At 37.8% G+C, this 18,040-nt stretch overlaps 1 protein-coding gene across 5 annotated transcripts in view; it reads left to right on the plus strand.

Moving 5' to 3' along the window:
* The first annotated feature begins 1,280 nt into the window (after positions 1 to 1,280).
* lrp4 (low density lipoprotein receptor-related protein 4) overlaps positions 1,281 to 18,040 on the plus strand; it is a 95,901-nt gene continuing 79,141 nt past the window's right edge. For all 5 annotated transcript variants that reach the window (XM_015339362.2, XM_015339363.2, XM_015339366.2 and 2 more), the window contains exon 1: positions 1,281 to 1,571. In XM_015339362.2, the coding sequence (XP_015194848.1) occupies positions 1,514 to 1,571 (58 nt within the window). In that variant the 5' untranslated portion in view covers positions 1,281 to 1,513. The remainder of the gene's footprint in view (positions 1,572 to 18,040) is intronic.

The following is an 18,040-nucleotide window of genomic DNA, read 5'->3' on the forward strand; positions in this document are numbered from 1 at the left end:
AACAGTAGCTTGATGCATCCACTCTATAAGGCTTCTAAATATGTAAGAGTCAATGCCTGTTTTTTGTAAAAGAGATCCTGTAACTAACCTGACCACAATATTGTGCACAGATATTAAAAGAATTAAGATTTATTTCGGCATTCTTCTCTATCATAGACAGAAAACGAATCTCTCCATTCTAGAAGTAAATCGATCTCATTATCTAAATAAATTACGTTTTCAATCAATAGCCATGATAGCACATGAAAGATAGCAGCTACCATTTGTTATCAATCATCCCTGACAGGTCAGGTTTAATAACATGAGGATGTCCTTTTCCCTTAATCATTTAAGGTCCATTATGAGACCCTGCACAAACGTTTTCCAAATGTTTCTATAACAAATACATTAAGTTAAGCATATTTCAACATAAGATGCTTTAAGTATGTAAAGGTTAATTTCCATGTACAGATGTTTCCTATGTAAAATTTGTGCTCCATTTGCAGAATGCGACAGAAACTTTGTTACTAGCAAATACACAAAGAAAGTACTTCGCTTCAGCGAAGATGGGTTTTGTGATCTCGAAAATACTGAGCCACAAATGTCAACCGAAATATATATAAAAATGTGTTCACAATGACACATATATTCAACATTCTCAATAAAGTCTGTTTTAGTAAGCCAGCAAATTTAGTAATGTCTGTTTTAGTAAGCCAGCCTTTAAAACATCAAATTGTATAGTTGTGTTAAAGGTTTTCTTTCCATTTTTGATGAGAAAAAGATGCTGAATTAAAATGCTTAATTGTGCATTACCGAGAGAAAATGCAACGAAAACAACATCATGGCATTAAGCAATCGCATTGTCATTACATTTTATACACGTGGGTGTAAAACACCAGATGTGAAAGGTTGCCCTTCTCATTATTATAAAACTTCCATAATTAAAAAAAAAAACCTTGTGACTACTGTTCTTGTAAATAGACACCGTAACTTTGGATGTGACACGGGGAACAGTCCAATACAAGACCACTGCAGACACACCCCCGGAGGGACTTAAATCTGCCTGTAATAATGGATTGCTGAAATCGATTACTTTGGAGGATTGTATCATAACAAGATATTTTCTTTACGGGTGCATAACAGAAAAAGCTCTTCCGCTGAGAACGAACATGCCTCTGAATTCGTCCCGTCTATTGAGAATTGATTTATTTAATCATAGATTACCCCCTTTGTAATATTTGGTTCAGCCCAATGAGTCTTTTGATCTCTCCAGCTTGGAAAGAATAGCACAACATGTTAGGAGCAACCCTAGCGGCTGCAGTATTCACAGCGGCGGCAGAGCAGCAAAACTTCTCAAACTTGAGACAGGACGTAACTGGAGGAACTAAAGGAGTCCGAAGAACCCATGCAGTCATGATCTGAGACCGGCTACGGTCCCCATTCATGAGCGTTAAAAAGACTGGGTTAGGGAAAAAGAGAGAAAGCTGAGCAAATTATTTTGCGAAAGCAGAACTTGGGGAGGCACGTTCACAAAATGCAAGTTGATGTAGCGCTTTGTATCACTCTCCTAGCTTTGGTGCTTTGGAATAAAGGTAGGTGCAACTTCTTTTTAGAGGGGGGAATTCATTGTGAGTGTGTCCTGTTGTTTGGTCTGAAGCGTGTGCGACACAATATTATGTAGGAATGTGTGTAACTGCGCGATATCCCCCAGCCCGTTTAGTTTAATGGTGGAGTACAATGATTTTCCATTCAGTGTTTTAAGACTGTAGTTTGCAAAAAAAAAAAGACCCCAGTTTACCCTCATGGAAACATATCGATTCTGGTAGTCAAACGAGCTTAAGTGTACTTTTTAAATTGTTTAATAATTGTATTACTAAAGATCATTGTGCATTGTGATTTATCGTCATTAGCAAAACCTACTGATGTGAGACGGCGAAAAGACATTGTTCTAAATACAGTAGTTCTATTTTCGGGATCATTTATAGTTCAGTGATGTTTGCGAGTGGCGAATCGTTTATTGTACCACTGTGAACCACAGCAGTTACAAGAAATGTGCAAATTACCCAGTCAATCACACAACTGAGAGATGAAGGGCTAAATAACCATGTTTGAGAGACAGACTTGAGCCCCAACGTTTTAGTGAATAACATCACTGCAGTTGAGCAGTAACTGAAAGTTAAAAAAACGTGCGCTTTGATTTCAATACAGACAGGATAAACGCTATATCGTGGTGCCTGTGACTTTTATGTGTGCTTCTTGTACAGCCCGCAATGCCTGGATTCATGCGAGCATATTGGTTATTGTCACTCATCTAGATAATAATGTGTGATCTTCAACTGAAGTCCGCCGATTTGCGGCTTAATCTTGCAAATCATATGCATAATGAGAATTTCCCCGATTGCCAGCGGTCTCTTTCGTCCTGCTTCTCCACAGGTCCCAATGCATTTTATAGAGGTCTTTAATAGGTCCCAGCAGATAGGTTTTAAGTCTCGGGTTTTTTTTTCCTATCACCTTGTATTTACAACATGTTGGGACAGCAGCTTGGAAAGAGGCTGGAATGCAGGAACTTCTGCGAACATCCACGGACAGCCTTTTAAAGAGGCAGGCCGTTCCGACTTCTCGCCTCTCCGGAGCGGTGCGGGGTGTTAAAACGCAGACTTGTCTTGTACGAGACAATAAATCGCCCTGCCGGGAATCGCTCTGTTCTCTTTAGAGTCGTTTTACAATTCACGGCGATCAGTTTTACAACCACTCTTGCATCATCAGCTTTTAAAATCCGAAGTACTTTAAAGTTTTTCAATGCTGATCAGCAATATTAGTAGTATCCAAGTGTCAAGGAGAATAAAAACCCGATGATCGATACAGTATGTCGTATATAGTACAAGATGCGTTTTGATATCGCAAAGGGAGAAAATATGGTTAACAATGAGTGCTAATATAATTATTGTGAAATGCGTCTTAAATTCGTACACAACACTATCTGTTGTTTATATGAACGTCCAAAGTGCATTGCTATAACTAATCCGCAACCTGATTTCAACTCTATGCAAAAATATTGCATTTTTAATTGCCTTCATATTAACTTTAAAAAGAACTAAAAATGAGTATTAATTTATGGTAGATATGTATCCCTCCCGTGACAGTGATGTATAATAAAGTCCGTGCTAGCCCAGCTGGACAAGACGTGTGTGTTGGCTCTTTTCATTATCAATACAACTAACGCATTAATTTAACTGAATTGTTTTTGGTGTAGTGCAGACATCACTCATGGTGTTGTTGAATACATTTTTAAATTATAAACGATTACTTATTTTACATCCATTTTGCAGGGCACTCTCACTAGACCGAATGGGAACGAGCCACGCTATTATGGGTTGATCACAAAGCTTAATATTCTCTTTATTTAAACGTAATTGTTTTTATAGCGCGGAATAAAAGTACATTTCCTCTTAGTGGCACACATGATATATACATCTGTCGTGTCAGGGAGTCTAAATAATATACAGTAGGCAGTTTTGTAAGTTCAGTAGTTACTATCAAGTTGAAATCATGGGTTACACAGCTGTGGTATTCATATGTAGAAAATGTTCAACAGCTGAGAACAAGACTGTTTATAAATCGCCCCAATGGGAGTCGCGTTTAATTGTGTCAGATATCTATTTAAGTAGTTTTTTATTTTAACTCTTTGGCTGTTGGCGCACAGTTTGAAAATGATAATGGAGAAATATTTTTAAACAACTTAGCTTTATTATTAAAGTAATAAACAGCTTAATCAATGCAATAGTTAAATTGTTCTATATGTGCGTCTTGGCAAATAATGTACTAAGCTGAGCGTTTTCCCTAAAGATGTTTGGCCACCTGCGTTTTCAGGACAAGTTAGGTTTTCATCATTCAATCAGTGCTGGACACCTGCTAATAACCGTGAAAGATAATTGATTTCCTGGCCATTATTGTCAAATTAGTGGTGTGTTTTTATAACATTATTGTGCTGTAATTATCTAATGCTACAGATTTGTTTAGTTAAACGTGTTAAGTTGTAAAAAAGCATCTGGTTTCATAAGAAAAAAAATAACTTCAATCAGCTTTTCTTTAATCTGCAGAAATCAGTTTATATGCCATTATTCTGCAGAATGCCTTTTAAATCTTGCCCTAATAGACAGTTATTTTAATATGGGATTTATTAGAGGGTTTTGGTAGAAAGAGCCTATACACACTCTATAAACAATGTTTGAATTGGATGTCAGAATCATGTCTTTCGTCAGAGAAGCTGTATCCAAATGCCTTTAAGAGCTCAGGGATTACACAACAACCTTAGAAGGTTCTTCAGTTGTCCATTACATCTGATGTTTAAAATACAGCTAAAAAGATATGAAGAATGTTACTTAAGACATTTCCTTTTAGTCCCAAAGCCCAGTTGCAACTGTTTTAACATGTTTTACTTCTGAAGCTGTTGATTTCTTGCCTCATTGTGTTTAGAAAACCATTAACACTCGCCCTGCTTTTGGTGTAGTCTCTTCTTTGCTATCATTTGTTAATACAGTCTAAAATACTGCTGAAGGAAATGGTCTACTACATAATAGACGTTCATGAAGGTTTTCATTTACTGAAGACGTACAGTATATGAAAGTTTTCCTCCATCTGGTTATGGTGCAGTGACATGCAATTTGATTTTGGTTGCACTGATATGCTTTTCAATTGTGTGCCTTTTTCAAAATCAGCTGGGGAGAGACCAGAGCAAACCTTTTTAAAATGGCGACAAGGGATTTGGGGTATTCAATTTAATGTTGTCGATACAAAAAGTGTAATCTCATTGTTTTGCATTTTACTTGCCTGTGCAAAAAAAAATGTTTAGTTCTGTTAAATTTAAATTTTGTTTTGTGAATATAATTTTCAGGAAATTAGAAGCAGAATAAGGTATTATGTCGAGACATGAAAAGTCTACATGGACCACTTATTGCATTATTTGGGTTGTTTTTCTAGCTTAACTGGCAAAAAAGTGACTCCAAAATGCAAGTGGTACATCTTACTCTTGTACATTCACAAATGCCTTGAGGCCACACTGAAATTAATTTCTAAGTAGCAAACATTAAAACCAGATTCCTGTCATTTCTGCTCAAGAACATAAGTTTGCGAGATGTAATGCATGCTTCAGGCTGCTGATTTAGGGGATTAAGATCTATGAATGAAGATCCGCTTTTACCTTTCCTTCTGTGCCCCTTCTGTTCTCCATTCTCTCTAATCCACTTTAAACTAGTAATTACCCTGATCTTTCCATGCTTGTAGTATTGGTTTATTCCTAATCATTTCAGAGCATAAATTCATTTTTTTTATGATTCTTTACTACCTTTTGTTGGTTTTAAGATCAACAGCTCATCGATTTATCAGTTAAATGCCTCCATGCACAGCAGACTTGAGTTATAAATCTTGAGCTTTTATGTCTAGTTTCTTAGACCCATTTATTAAAGCTAAAGATTGAAAAGCTTACCTGTATTAAATTTGAAAAGGCAATACCTGCAGTTTCAAACAAGCCTGGTGACTCTTATCTCTATAACTGATGGTGATGCCAACCCCACCAAATACAAACACTTTTAAGTTATCTGGTTTTATTTGCTGCTGGAGCGGAAACTGTCTTTAGAAGATACATTTAATCACAGTTGAAACATACATTGACTTGTCTACTTTCAGTTGGTTACTGTATCTTAACTGTCTGGGGAACAAATAACTTGGGCCTGTCTTTTAGTCTTATTGCAGTTGCCCACTATGTAACAAGTAAAGGTTACAATGTGGATTTGATGCAGTTGTTGTTTGTTTTTGTTGGGTGGTCCACAGAAATAATATTTTGTCATTTGTGAGTTTGGAGTCTGGTGTGCTGGATCTCGATGATGTGGGAGGTTACAGTAGTGAGGATAGGAACAGCTGAGTAAGTGTTGGGGTGTAATGAATGTATTTTACATTTGTTGTACTCAGACAATGGCTGTAACTACTGCTCCTTGTTGAGACAGTTATTGATGTGGCTTGTTGTTTTCTAACCACAAGTGTAATAAACATTGAATGAGACATGCATAGGAGCAGAATATATACTAAATCTCATAGGTGAGACTTAAGACCTGGAAGATGGCTGTTGTAGATAGTGAGGTTTTTGGGAGTAACTTGAGCTATTCTCTTCACCCTTATCTGAAGGCTGTGTTCATGGTAAGGAATGTGGCAACCCTGTAGCCTATGTTGGAAGAGCTCCAAGCAGGGCTACGTCCTGGACAGGACAGCTGTTCATCTAATAATGTAATGTAATAATAATAATAATGTTTCTTTATTAGCCCTATACAATTTCTTGCATTAGGAATGCGTCTTTTCGCATACCCCGGCTTTTCTCCAGGGAGACACAGACACAGAGAAAGGGAGAGAAGCTTGGGGTCAGAGCGCAGGGTCTGCCATTGTACGGCGCCCCTGGAGCAGTTGGGGTTAAGGGCCTTGCTCAGGGGCCCAACGGAGTAGGATTCCTCTGCCGGCCGCGGGATTTGAACCGGCAACCTTCCGGCCACAGAGCCACCGCTCCGCCCGTGTGCCCATCTCCGTGGGCACACGAGAGCAGGGCACATGGGAAGTGTGGGGTTGTGGGGTTGTAGAGCTACCTGCCACACCACCATCCCACCCTGCCATACTTTCCTTTGTTTTCAATTCACATGCTTGCACTATTGATTTTGAGTCTGCAGGAATATCGCTGGAACTGCATGCCTCTTGGATTTGCAAATAATTTTCTATTTGCAGCTTCAGACCACCTTCCTGAAAAATGGGAGTGGGTTCCTAAGGTTCCTTTATTAGAATCAAATTGTTGCTATGCACTTATGTCTTGCAAAGACTGAAAACAGTGTGGTATTAATTGCATTTTACTTCTTGTATGTTTTTTTATCCCCATAAAAGCAATGCTGAATTCCAGAAGGTGGATAGTTTAATTTTTGTGCTGTCTGTTTTGAACTACGGAGGGAGCTCAGTCGAGCCAAACTTTGCTTTATTGTGAGACTGGGGGCAACTAAGCACCCAGAATAAAAAAGGCACTTGGGTATTAACACCCAGCAGGCAGGGTATAAGGACAGCTGAACAGGGTGAGGGTTGTAGTAACCGTTAATGCTTTTTCCCTAAGACTGTTATACTTTGGCAACTGACCATGTAAAAATAATCTGTGAGTGACTGGGAATCCAGTTTCCTGATAGTCAGAAACTTCAATGTTTAATCCTAACAAGACAAGCATAGCGTACAAACTGGAATCATTAAAAAGAGTATGCTAAAAGTGGTGGTCATGTCTGGATGCCCCATTGCTGAACGTCCTTTACGACCAGAGGTTCCGAGGCTGAAAACGTCTTTGCAGCCTGTACTGTGCGCGTTAGAGTTCCGATTAGCTAAAAAAAGGCACACACAAAAATAACTTGGGGTGGTCCTTGCTATAAGCAGCTCTGGAGGAGAGCTTTATTGCGTGACTGGCTAAAAACATTTATTCCTTTATGGAGACAGACAAGATTTTTTTTCTATGTGGTGTTTGAAGCAAGGCTTTGCACAGAAGTCCTTTTGTTCCCTTGCACCTTTCAGAAGGAATGTGTTGCCTTCTCTCATAGTGTTTGTACAGTGAACCCCCGGTTCGTTTTTTTTATTTAGACCAGTTGGTCCCCTGTCCCCCTGACGTGCGCTGCAGCTGTTGGGCCACACTGTTTTTCTTCGAAGTCCCCTTTAATCGACTGTTTGACATTTCATGGCTTGCCAACCTGACACCCTCGAGACGGAGATTAATAATTCCAGCAGGTCCGCAATGTCAACGCCTGTGGTTCGATTTTTTTTTTGAATGCACGTAAATGTAGTTCTTGCAGCCAGGTTGACAGTACTGTTGTGTGGATGAATTATGAGTGATCTTAGTTTATCAAATCAAAATACATGATCATTGTTTTGAAAATAATGATGTGATTGGAACCACAATATGTTCTATTTTAGATTCCTTGTTAGATATTTATAATTTATTACAGGAGCAGGAGCTGTTGAACATACTTTTTTTTCATGAATGCATTTTGTTAGTAAATTATTAATGTTCTAATGCATAAGATCTTCTCTTATGCATTAGGACATAAAAAGAACTGTGTTGCAAGTGTTTAAGATATTGTAGGCAAAGTCTTCTTGAGGGTTAGTTCTAAACTGGTATCCTTTTTTGGTCGGATTACCTTTAATTTTGGATTAGATGTAAATATCCTGGAGGAGCACATTTGTGTTAGTGACAATGGCCTTTTTTTGTACCAGCAAATCCCTCTGGTACAGCAATGTCACGTTTTCCAGCCACCTTCATCCACATTCATGGGCCTGTCTCTCTCAGTGCTAATCAATGAAGGGGCCTAAGCAACAAGCTCTATTAAACAAACAATATCAGCTCCCAAATAGGCTTTTCAAACATAGGGCTGGAGTGGCAAACACACTGAAAGAACTGCTTCCTAATGAAGTCAGTTAACTCAAGTACTTCATTGGAACTCAGCCTTTCAGCAGGGTTTCTGTGGACAGTGTCAAAACAACTCAACCTCTGACTGTTTTAAGTATATAAATGGTGGCTTTTGACTTTTGGTATAGTGGGCTGGAAGGGTGAGAAAGGGGAGGAATAAGCTGGGTGAAACAATGGCTCTCAAATGAACCTCTTTTTTTTTCTCTCCCTAGCGCAGCACAATAAATGCAGCAGCCCAATAAAAGCATGGCCTGTACATGATGAACCTGTACCTTACTTAACTGTCATTGTAATAAATATTTATTATTTGCTGAGGTGGCGACTCAGTTCAGAGCTGTAGGAAGATGTCAGTCAAAAATTGAATCGGGACGATTTTGGTTGATTTCGAAATTTCCTTCTCATGTTTTTTTAGACCCAGTAGCTAAAAGCTGCTATTCTTTCACTCCCCCTTCCTCCCTCCCTCTGTGCGCTTTTCTTCTTCTCCAGAAATCTTTTTTTTCCTCAGTCACCCCAGTGTCTCATCTCTGCTTCAGTATCCACCCATTGTGAAATGGAATGCTGTCCCCTTTCTCCTAGTTATTTGTATAACATTGAATCCGCCAAAGATAGTTTTCATGTGTTATAAGTGAAACCCTACATTCTTCATGAGCAAACTTAAATTGTAACTTCATATTTTAGAGCTTAAAAGATGTTTCAATAAAGTTATACTCCTCTGTCAAGAGCTAAAGGATGTATGGTATATGTGAGTATTGTAGATGAAGCTTGTTAAGTAATAAAAAAGTCTTTAAACTTCATGAGTGATGTATTTTCAGGTGACAACTATTGAAATAAAAGATGAAGCCTACAATTTTTTATATAAATAATTAATTGCTTTTGTTGGTTTATCTATTGTAAAATGACTTGCCAGTTACTTACAGTTACATAAGGAGTTTGCACAGAAAAACAAGAGTTTGTTTTGTCCTTTTAGTTATTACTTTGCTTCTTTATTCCACTTGTAGACACTGCAAGAAATGTCAAATGTTTCCTCTTGTCTGCAACTCCAGAGCACTTCACATCCTTGACAAATGGCACCAATTCAAAATGAGGCCTGTTTCATTTTTTTTTTTTATCGGAATGGGCCCAAATTATGCATTCCTGACCTACATCCTTAAATGGTAGCTGAATTGGCAAATACGTTTCTTGATGTTTTGTTGAAAAAAACACAGGGCTCTCCAAAACAGAAGCAAGCAAAGCCTTATTTTCCTCTGATTACTCTTTAGGAGTGAAAACTGAACAAAGATTGTTGTCAAATCTGTCTCTTGACTTGCATATCATTAAACAGTTGCAGAATTTATCATTTGTTGGTAAGAGAGTTACGAGATGCAGTGATGGAATTTCATAGCCTGTTTATAATCAGTGTATATTTATATAATTCAGTTTTTACACCATATTTTCAGTTCACAAGAGTTATTTGAAGTAATGGAAAGATGATGTTTCTTTACCTGAATCACAGATGACCATTTAAAATATACTGTACCCTAGTGTTGGGACTTTTTTGGTAATCTTAAAAAATCGTCAGGTTCATCAGGGGACTAATGTGTTTGAATTGAAAGGATTAACAATGATTTGCTGAAGGTTTTAATGCTGAGTAGGAAAACAGTAGGTAAAAATGTCTTGTGGTTCTCGCAATATCAAAGATTTCCCATATAAAAACTGAATACGATGAATAACTCCAACAGCAGCATTGCTGCAGGCACCATGTAATGGCCTCTCCCCTGGGTGAAAAGAGTGACATGTAATTGATTTTGCCTGGGGTGAAACGATGGTGAGCAATCGGTCTGCTTTCTCGGTAATGGTTGAAAACACAACCTGCATATTCAGTAAGAAGGGTGGGGGTAGCCACTGCCGTCGAGATGAATTGGTGAATTTCAACTTTGCTACGCATACTGCAAAGAAATGTTGAAACCTGGTGTTTTTAAACTTCTTTGCTTATCCTGTCGCTGGGAGCTTGTTTCTTTAGTCTCCCCGAATTCTCACTCTCGGCCTGCAGCTGAGGATTCTCCGTTGTCCTCCGCTGACCAGCAGCTTGAGATGGATGTTTGTGAGATTACGCACAGGTGTGTGGCTCCTGTGGGGGGCAAAACTCCCTGAAAAATGGATGTGTGCACATTGTGAAAGACATGGAAACATGTAGGCTTCCCTCTCACCCTTATGGTAGGCTTTGTTAACAGAACCATATTTTCGGAAATAAAAGCTGGGTTCAAAGGTCTTCACACCTGTGCCTTTTGTCCCTGGGGCTTCCCTGTGCACTCTTATTTAACATTGTTTCATTTTGTAATATCTCAAAAGGTTTTTTTTTCCATGGGAGATTTCACACTCTTCATACAATTAGTTCTTTTAAGTATGTTAGTGGAATGTTCTTATTATTTTAAAGACAAGGTCAACAACAGCATTTTTAGTGCAGTAGTTTATTAAACGGAGTGTTTTCAGAAACCACTTTGGGTCTGTTTTCATGTTTTGTAGCAGGCACCATTTGAATTTGTTCAGTTTACATCTTACGTGAGCTAGGCATTGAATCCTGCCTCTTTTAAAAAACAAACTCAAAACCTTTTGAACATCAGTGGTAGTCATTTAAAAAAAAGTGTACATCTTCAAAGGTGTGGTAAAATAAAGGCTGAACATAATGTACTCTCCATTAAGCTTAATGTGTACTGTGCTTTACACCTTAATGTCATAAATGTAATATTGCCTTTTAGACAGTTAGACAGTTGAAACAGGTGTTCAAGCACATTTGATAACTCTGGTCTGAAAGACTTAAACGTTGACTTTCTAACAGTAAATTAAAGTGGTCACTTCACTTGTGATTGAGCAAAGCAGATGAAGTAACGTTACATGCAAATTTTAATTGTGATGGTCAAGTGGAAACTGTTTGTAAAGGTTTATTTTTGTATTTAGGTAGCTCCTTAAACAAGCTGGATTTTATTTAAAACCTTAAATGGTTCTAAATTTAAGGTCTTAAGTTTTTTTATGTTTATCTGCGTCAGTGAAGCATACTGATTAATGAATATACTGTATAATTCTACCTCTGAATGTGTAGTAATGAGAACCCTACAGCTTGTTTTCAGATTTGCATTTTGCTGAATGATAATGTAAAAATATCTACTTAGGAAAAAGGTTTATATCTTGGTCATGCATGTCAAATTTGTTTTGCACACAGTGGGGGACTATGAAAGTTTGAAAAAGGCTATTTTTCTGATCTCTGTGCTCTTGTAGATGAAGTAATAGTAAATGAGTATGGTGGTACTACTTAGACGTGCTTGTTAAAAACCAGTTCCTCAATGTCTGGAGGATGGTAGCCCTCTCAAGAGGCTAGGGTTTTTAGTTCTGTATAGAGTTTCCTGATTCTCTGCTGGTTTCAGCTGTAGACCTTGGAGCCACAAAAAATGATTAAATCAGTCCCAGCTCTTTGCAAAGCAGGAAATGGTCCAATTAAATCATCCCAGGGTACAACTAAGGTCCATGCTAGTAGTAGTAATAAGATAACCTGTACTCACATGGCCTATGGAATTTACATTTATTTGGTATGGTGAAATTGTTTGTGACAAATTGCTGGCTTTTTTAAATTTATAGTTAAGCATATGACTATGATGATCAGTAAAAAATAGATTGTTTTATTGTATTGCTGTATCTTAATAAATGTTTCGGCCTGTTGGTTAACTTTCTTGATATAATTGATTCTTCAAGCTGTATTGTTATGTTTGACTACTTAACCAAAATCTCCAATTATGTCTTTTATTTGCATATTAAATATACAAAATTCTACCTTTTGGTAAAAAAAATAATTTGACCCAAAAGGCTGGTTTTAAAGATGTGCAGCATAGGAGGCTTGTTAGGTTAACAAGGTTATAGAGAACAGATCTCCTGAAATCTTCATGTCTCACTTATCATGGATAAATAAAAAAAGATAAAATTCTTTAATACTGTGAAACTTTTAGCGATTACATAATTAAACATGTCCTTTTCAGTTGTGTCTGGCTCCATTTTCCCGACAGATGACTCTCATTCACTGCACTTAGCAGGACGTAAAGAGGAAAAAATAGACACCTGGCATCAAATCACTCCTGTGCTGGGAAAGATTTGGTTGTAAAACTCGGTTCTCTGAACACTGTGCTCGGAAGCCCGTTAGTAGTATATTTTAGTTAAATTTGTTCAAATGAAACCTGAGTTTTTAGTAAAGAGAGATAGGTTTATATTATTTAACATGTAGCCTTGTCATTTTTATTAAACAAATTGAACAGGCAATCTTGTCTCTTGCCTAGGCCACCTGTTTGTGAGTTGAAGGATTCTTCTGTTTCTGATTATTGTAATGACTTAATTAGCCTTGAACCTTTTACCATGTCCTGAAAAAATGTACTTTGCTCATCGATCTACAAATAGGCATGATTGAAGTGAACAAGGCTCCCTGCGTGAAAACAGCAGCAAGCAGCAGGGAAATCTCTCGTTACCAATGCCGTTTGCTAATCAAATTTCCTCAGTCATACCAGTTTTTTGTTGGGGGAAAAACAAAGTATCTTTTATAATTGCAGAACAAAATACTAGGAACCGGTGAAAACGCCAAACAGTTTGCACCTCAGGCTCTTGTGACTCTTTTTGTGAGCCTGCCAGTGTATGAGTTATTCCATGATTTCCTCCATTCTGCGGTGTTGAGTTTTAGTTTTAATGAGGATTGTTTTAGCCAGGTAATGGAAGACTGTCTCGTTCTCTTCACATCACCTGCACACTGACTGCCTGTAAGTGTCATTGGACAGGATTTCCTAATATTTTAGTCCGGCAGGTCATTATGAATATTTTTTCATTGTTTTCCAAGCCAATCTTTAAGAAACTGAAGTAGACTATACAGTGATCCAAACTATTCCTCTAAGTATATTCTATTCTGAATTTGTTAAATCCATTGTGAGCCATCTGGACTTAACACTGATTTATCTTATGTTTGTATGTAAATAAAGTTTAGAAAACCATGATGGGTTGGTACTTGCCAATTCATTTTTAAGCAGAAGCCCCATTTGTGTTCTCAGAAAATTTTGCTAAGATTTGCTTTCCCCATCTTATCTTAGAATTGGATAAGCCATTTCTTTTTTTCTAACCAGAAAGAAGCAGGTCTTGCATTCTCGTCGTAGTGTTTCCTAAATGAGGAAGGGTGTAATGTGGGCGTGGTGTGGAAAGCTATGATTAAGTTGCCTGTACCATACGTCCACCATATATTGCCCTAGTTTAACTGGAGGCTGACAGGTGCTGTGGTGCCATTTGCCGATTGAAGAGGAGAAAAAAAAAAACTGGTGCCTGCTGTTACACAGTTATATCTTTGACTGGCACTGCATTTTAAATTGGAACTGGCATCGCGTCCAGTGCTATTTGCCTCTCGAATTGCTCTGCTGTATTGAAAGCCCGTCTGTGCTCTGGGTACTCTTGCCAGAACTTGTTAAAGATTGATTCCTTGCCAGCTTGAAGACCTGTTCTGTGTTATTGATTCATGAGGTTTAACTGCAGTGATTTATGGTGACGTAAAATTGTAATTTGCACACGCGTAGTGCTTTTCATCATGCCTGGGCATTTTGATGTGCCTCAAAGCAGAATTCAGAGTGAATCAACTGGGGATTACAGCTGTGACAATAACACCCCACACAAACATTTTATGTTTCTTTAAATAACCATGGAAAATTTAACTAGATACAAGAATCATCAACTAAGTTTCCACTTGTGGTTGCTACATCTGAATTTTTTAACCTGTCTGTGTTTCAAATGAAATTCAGTTATGTCCGCCAACTCTCACTTTGCCTTGGAGAAACAGATTGAAGCTTTTTTTCCCCCAAGATTTAAACCAACTGAGTAAAATCGTTTCTTTTTGACCCTTTAATGGAAAAGGTGTCCGTTAATGGGAAGATGCACCACCATTTACTTTGTGCACTATGAAAATATCAAAGATCACTTCGGTGCGGCTGAAAGCTTCCTCTGTGTCGTCGTATTGTAATGGGAAAGTGAGACCTCTTGAGTCCCATTCGAAAGGTTGATGTCACTCTTTCTTCCTGTGGTGTCGGTAACAGCTATTCTTGGCATACTGTCCCAAACATTCAGTGTGGCCTACACTGCTGCCAGGATGATGACCTTTCATCTCCTAAGCTCATGGCAAAACAGTGATTGAAAGTTCAGTTGAAAAGAACTCAGACGATGTTTGCGGGAACTTACCATAGACTCTTTTTGTTCACCTTTCTTTCCTCCTCTGAAATTTAAGCTCTACAGAGAGTGGAAGGAGACCCAGAACAATCTAGTTTTGGCACTTTTAAAATCATGGAGAGAGATCTTTTGGTTCCGGAAGGTGACTAATCCTGTTCACAAACTGGACGCTCCTCGGCCTCAATCTGGTGCTGTGGTGTACGAGTGGGAAAAAATGTTAGCAGGAAAGTCATTAGTATTCTTGCTCCCCATGTTTGTATTGCTCAGTGAATCAAATTGATTTATGCGTTTTATTTGTGGTAGTAAAAAATGTTCCCTTAATTCATCCCCTGCACATACTGCATATGGTGAGAAACATGTACCTGCATATATATATGTGATTTAGAAGCCTCTACATCTACAATAATTCCCCTGTAAGATTAAAATATCAGGTTTCTATTATGCATACAGTACAAAAAGTATTTTAACGCATCTACATTGAAATTATCGGGGGGAATTTGTGCCTGTGCTAGAAAAATTACATTTTTGTATTCAGGTGACTAGTTTGGCAGAGCAGTCTTGAGGTGTGGCCAGTTCGCCCAGCCCCACTTTCGATAACTGCGGCAGCATGTCATCACGCTGCCTACAGGAAAAACAGGAGAGTGCAAGGACAGGTTTTTGTTTCTGAAAGCAAAATGAAGGGGGAGGCAGCTCTGCTTTAAGATCAGAGAGAGATTCCACTTGTATTCAATCTGCTTTGAAAGTTATTAAAAATATATATTTTATTTTTTACACTGAACAACCTTATGTAAACCTTCAACTCAAAACTTTGCAAACTGCAGTGGGAGATAAAGATATTCGAATTTGTCTGAAAACCTTTTTTAAGAAAAAAAGCAGGGTTTAAATTTAGAGCAGTAACCAGCTACAGTATATCTGTTTGATTTCAAGACAGCCTTACAAGTATGCTTTATGGGCTTTGTAATTGGATTTTTGTGTTCTGACACAGTAAAGCACCTCTAAATGAAAGATCCGAACAAAACTTGTTCTCATGGCTGATGGCCCTGTGATTAAAAACAGTTTGTGGAGTGAACGATTCAGAGGCTAGGGTTTGATATGTTCTGCCTTACTGGCAACCTATAACCTTAAAGTAAAGTTTAATACTCTCTCAATTTGGAAAGAACATTTTTAAATTTCTTACTGCCCTCCTGAGGGCTTCTGATCATACTTGGTTGACATTATTTTAATTTTGTCAAATAAAAATGGATTAAAAACCTTTTGATCAATTTCAAGGATTACTCTTCCAAACTAGTTTAGTTCAAAGAGAAGTTTGACATTTCAGTCATTACCGTAGAGAGATGTAGACACAGAAGTCACGCAGGTTAAACAATGAAATCATCTCCCTATTCTTTAATAATTATAGCTTCACTGTGCCCTCTTAAATGGAAACCTGTGTAAGAATCAAATGTTTTGGAATGGTTTTGCAGGTAATTTCACTTGTTCATTCAGGTATTGCTTTCTGTATTTCTGTTCACAATTTACATGCAGTGTTCCTTAATTAAGCAGTCAGGTGTGAAAAAAGGAAAGCATTACAAAGTTTGTTTTGATCAGATTTACCATACAAATGTGTTTCACAAGATGAAGCTGTAAGAAACCACAGTCAATATTTTTTCTAATTAGAATTCTGCTCTTACATCATAAGTGAGACAGGACCAAGTAAACTTATTACAATTACAATTACAATTACAAACTTGTTTTAAGTATCTGTAAAATGCCAGATTCTGCAAGGAATTCCATTTCTTTACAATTTGGGACATTATGACGAGGGAACTAGTGGGTTAAATTTTAGGTGAAACCAAATTCCATTAGCTTGTAGGTGCTTTTGATATTCTGCCTGCTTAAACATCATAGCTGGAATAATTTTGTAAAGTGATTGATACAGTAACATGTTACTGAAAGATTTATAGTTTTATTTTTCTAAATCACTTGTACAGTATAAACTCATTTTCAAGTCATCATCACTACTATTTCTATAATAACAAAACTGAGTAACTAGTAAAAAGGCTCTTCAAAAGAGTCCTTTAGATGTATTCTAAAATTCAGTCTGTGCCGCTCATATGGCAATGTAGTTGCTATGGCTTCTGTCAACCTTAAATCCTTGCTAATGAAGGTGGCTGAATCCTCTTGTTGTTTTTGAGGCCGAGTCCTCTTGTTGTTTTTGAGGCTTTGTAACATGGTGTGAAGTGAACTGTAATGGCTGTTAAGCCCATCATTTTGCTCTGTGTGCGTTCAGTTTTTCTGTCTGCTTTCTCTCATTGAATGCTGTGTGCATCTCAGTGCATGTTTTACACTCCTGCCATTTTCACAGACTCTGAATGTGAATAAACAAGGAAAGGGTGATCAGATAAAGAGTTGTCTTGTGAATTGTTTTTCATCGCCGAGCTTCAAGTTCAGCCTTCTTTTCTAAAAAGGAAAGGTTACTCCAAGGAATACTGTTGAAGCGATGACGTTCTAGATACCTGCTGGTTGTCCTCAGCAAAAGACTAACTTTGAAATTGACTGCTTATATAATAGTCTTTTATCTGTGCAATTTGTAGGAGACTGCAGAAACAGGAGATGACTGTTTTTAAACTCAAGAATATTATCTGCATCTTGGACTTTCAGTGCCCCCGTGCTGTTTGTGTGATATACTGCGAAGTACTGACTTTGGAGTGCGATTTAAACAATCATGATTGCATTCAGTGCAGAGTTGTGATCTTGATTTTGTTTGGATGTGGAATAGATGCACACATCAATACTTATTTCACAATAAAATCAATGGCAAACTAGCAGGATTGCACCAGTTTTACAGAGGAAGAAATGTAATGCTAATAATACTGTAATGGAAGAAAGATTGAGAGATTCTTTGGGGGGGGGAGGGGAGTCAAGAACTGTGCAAATGAATGTTTCAGGAAAATATTACATTATGATAAAGTATAGTGTATATAGAGGCCTACTGTACTATAAGCCTTCGGCTCCACAGAGTGCTTAATGCAATAAACTATCTGATCACTTCACTAAATTCCTAGCAGCACTGGGTCTGCTGAAAATTAACTTGTTACAGCTAAAGATAAGGTTGCAAAAGGTCCCTGTAGATGTAACCGAGAGAGCCTCATGACAAACAAGTCCAACCAAGACAATGCAGCGGAACTACTGATCTACCCTTTGTCTTTCACTCTTTGCTTTTCAGACGGTGAGAAAAGTGAACAGTGGACTTTGTGACAATTACTTCCAGGTCAACTGGAAATAAGGTGAAAGGTCACTTAGCCATCCTGTGTAATTTTGTGCTGATAAATCACTATTCGACATCTTCTAAGACATTGCATTTTAAATGTGAAATGAGTTTAGCTGCTGCCTCTTTATGTT

The sequence above is a fragment of the Lepisosteus oculatus genome, chromosome 21, assembly GCF_040954835.1.
Source record: "Lepisosteus oculatus isolate fLepOcu1 chromosome 21, fLepOcu1.hap2, whole genome shotgun sequence".
Lineage (NCBI taxonomy): Eukaryota > Metazoa > Chordata > Actinopteri > Semionotiformes > Lepisosteidae > Lepisosteus > Lepisosteus oculatus.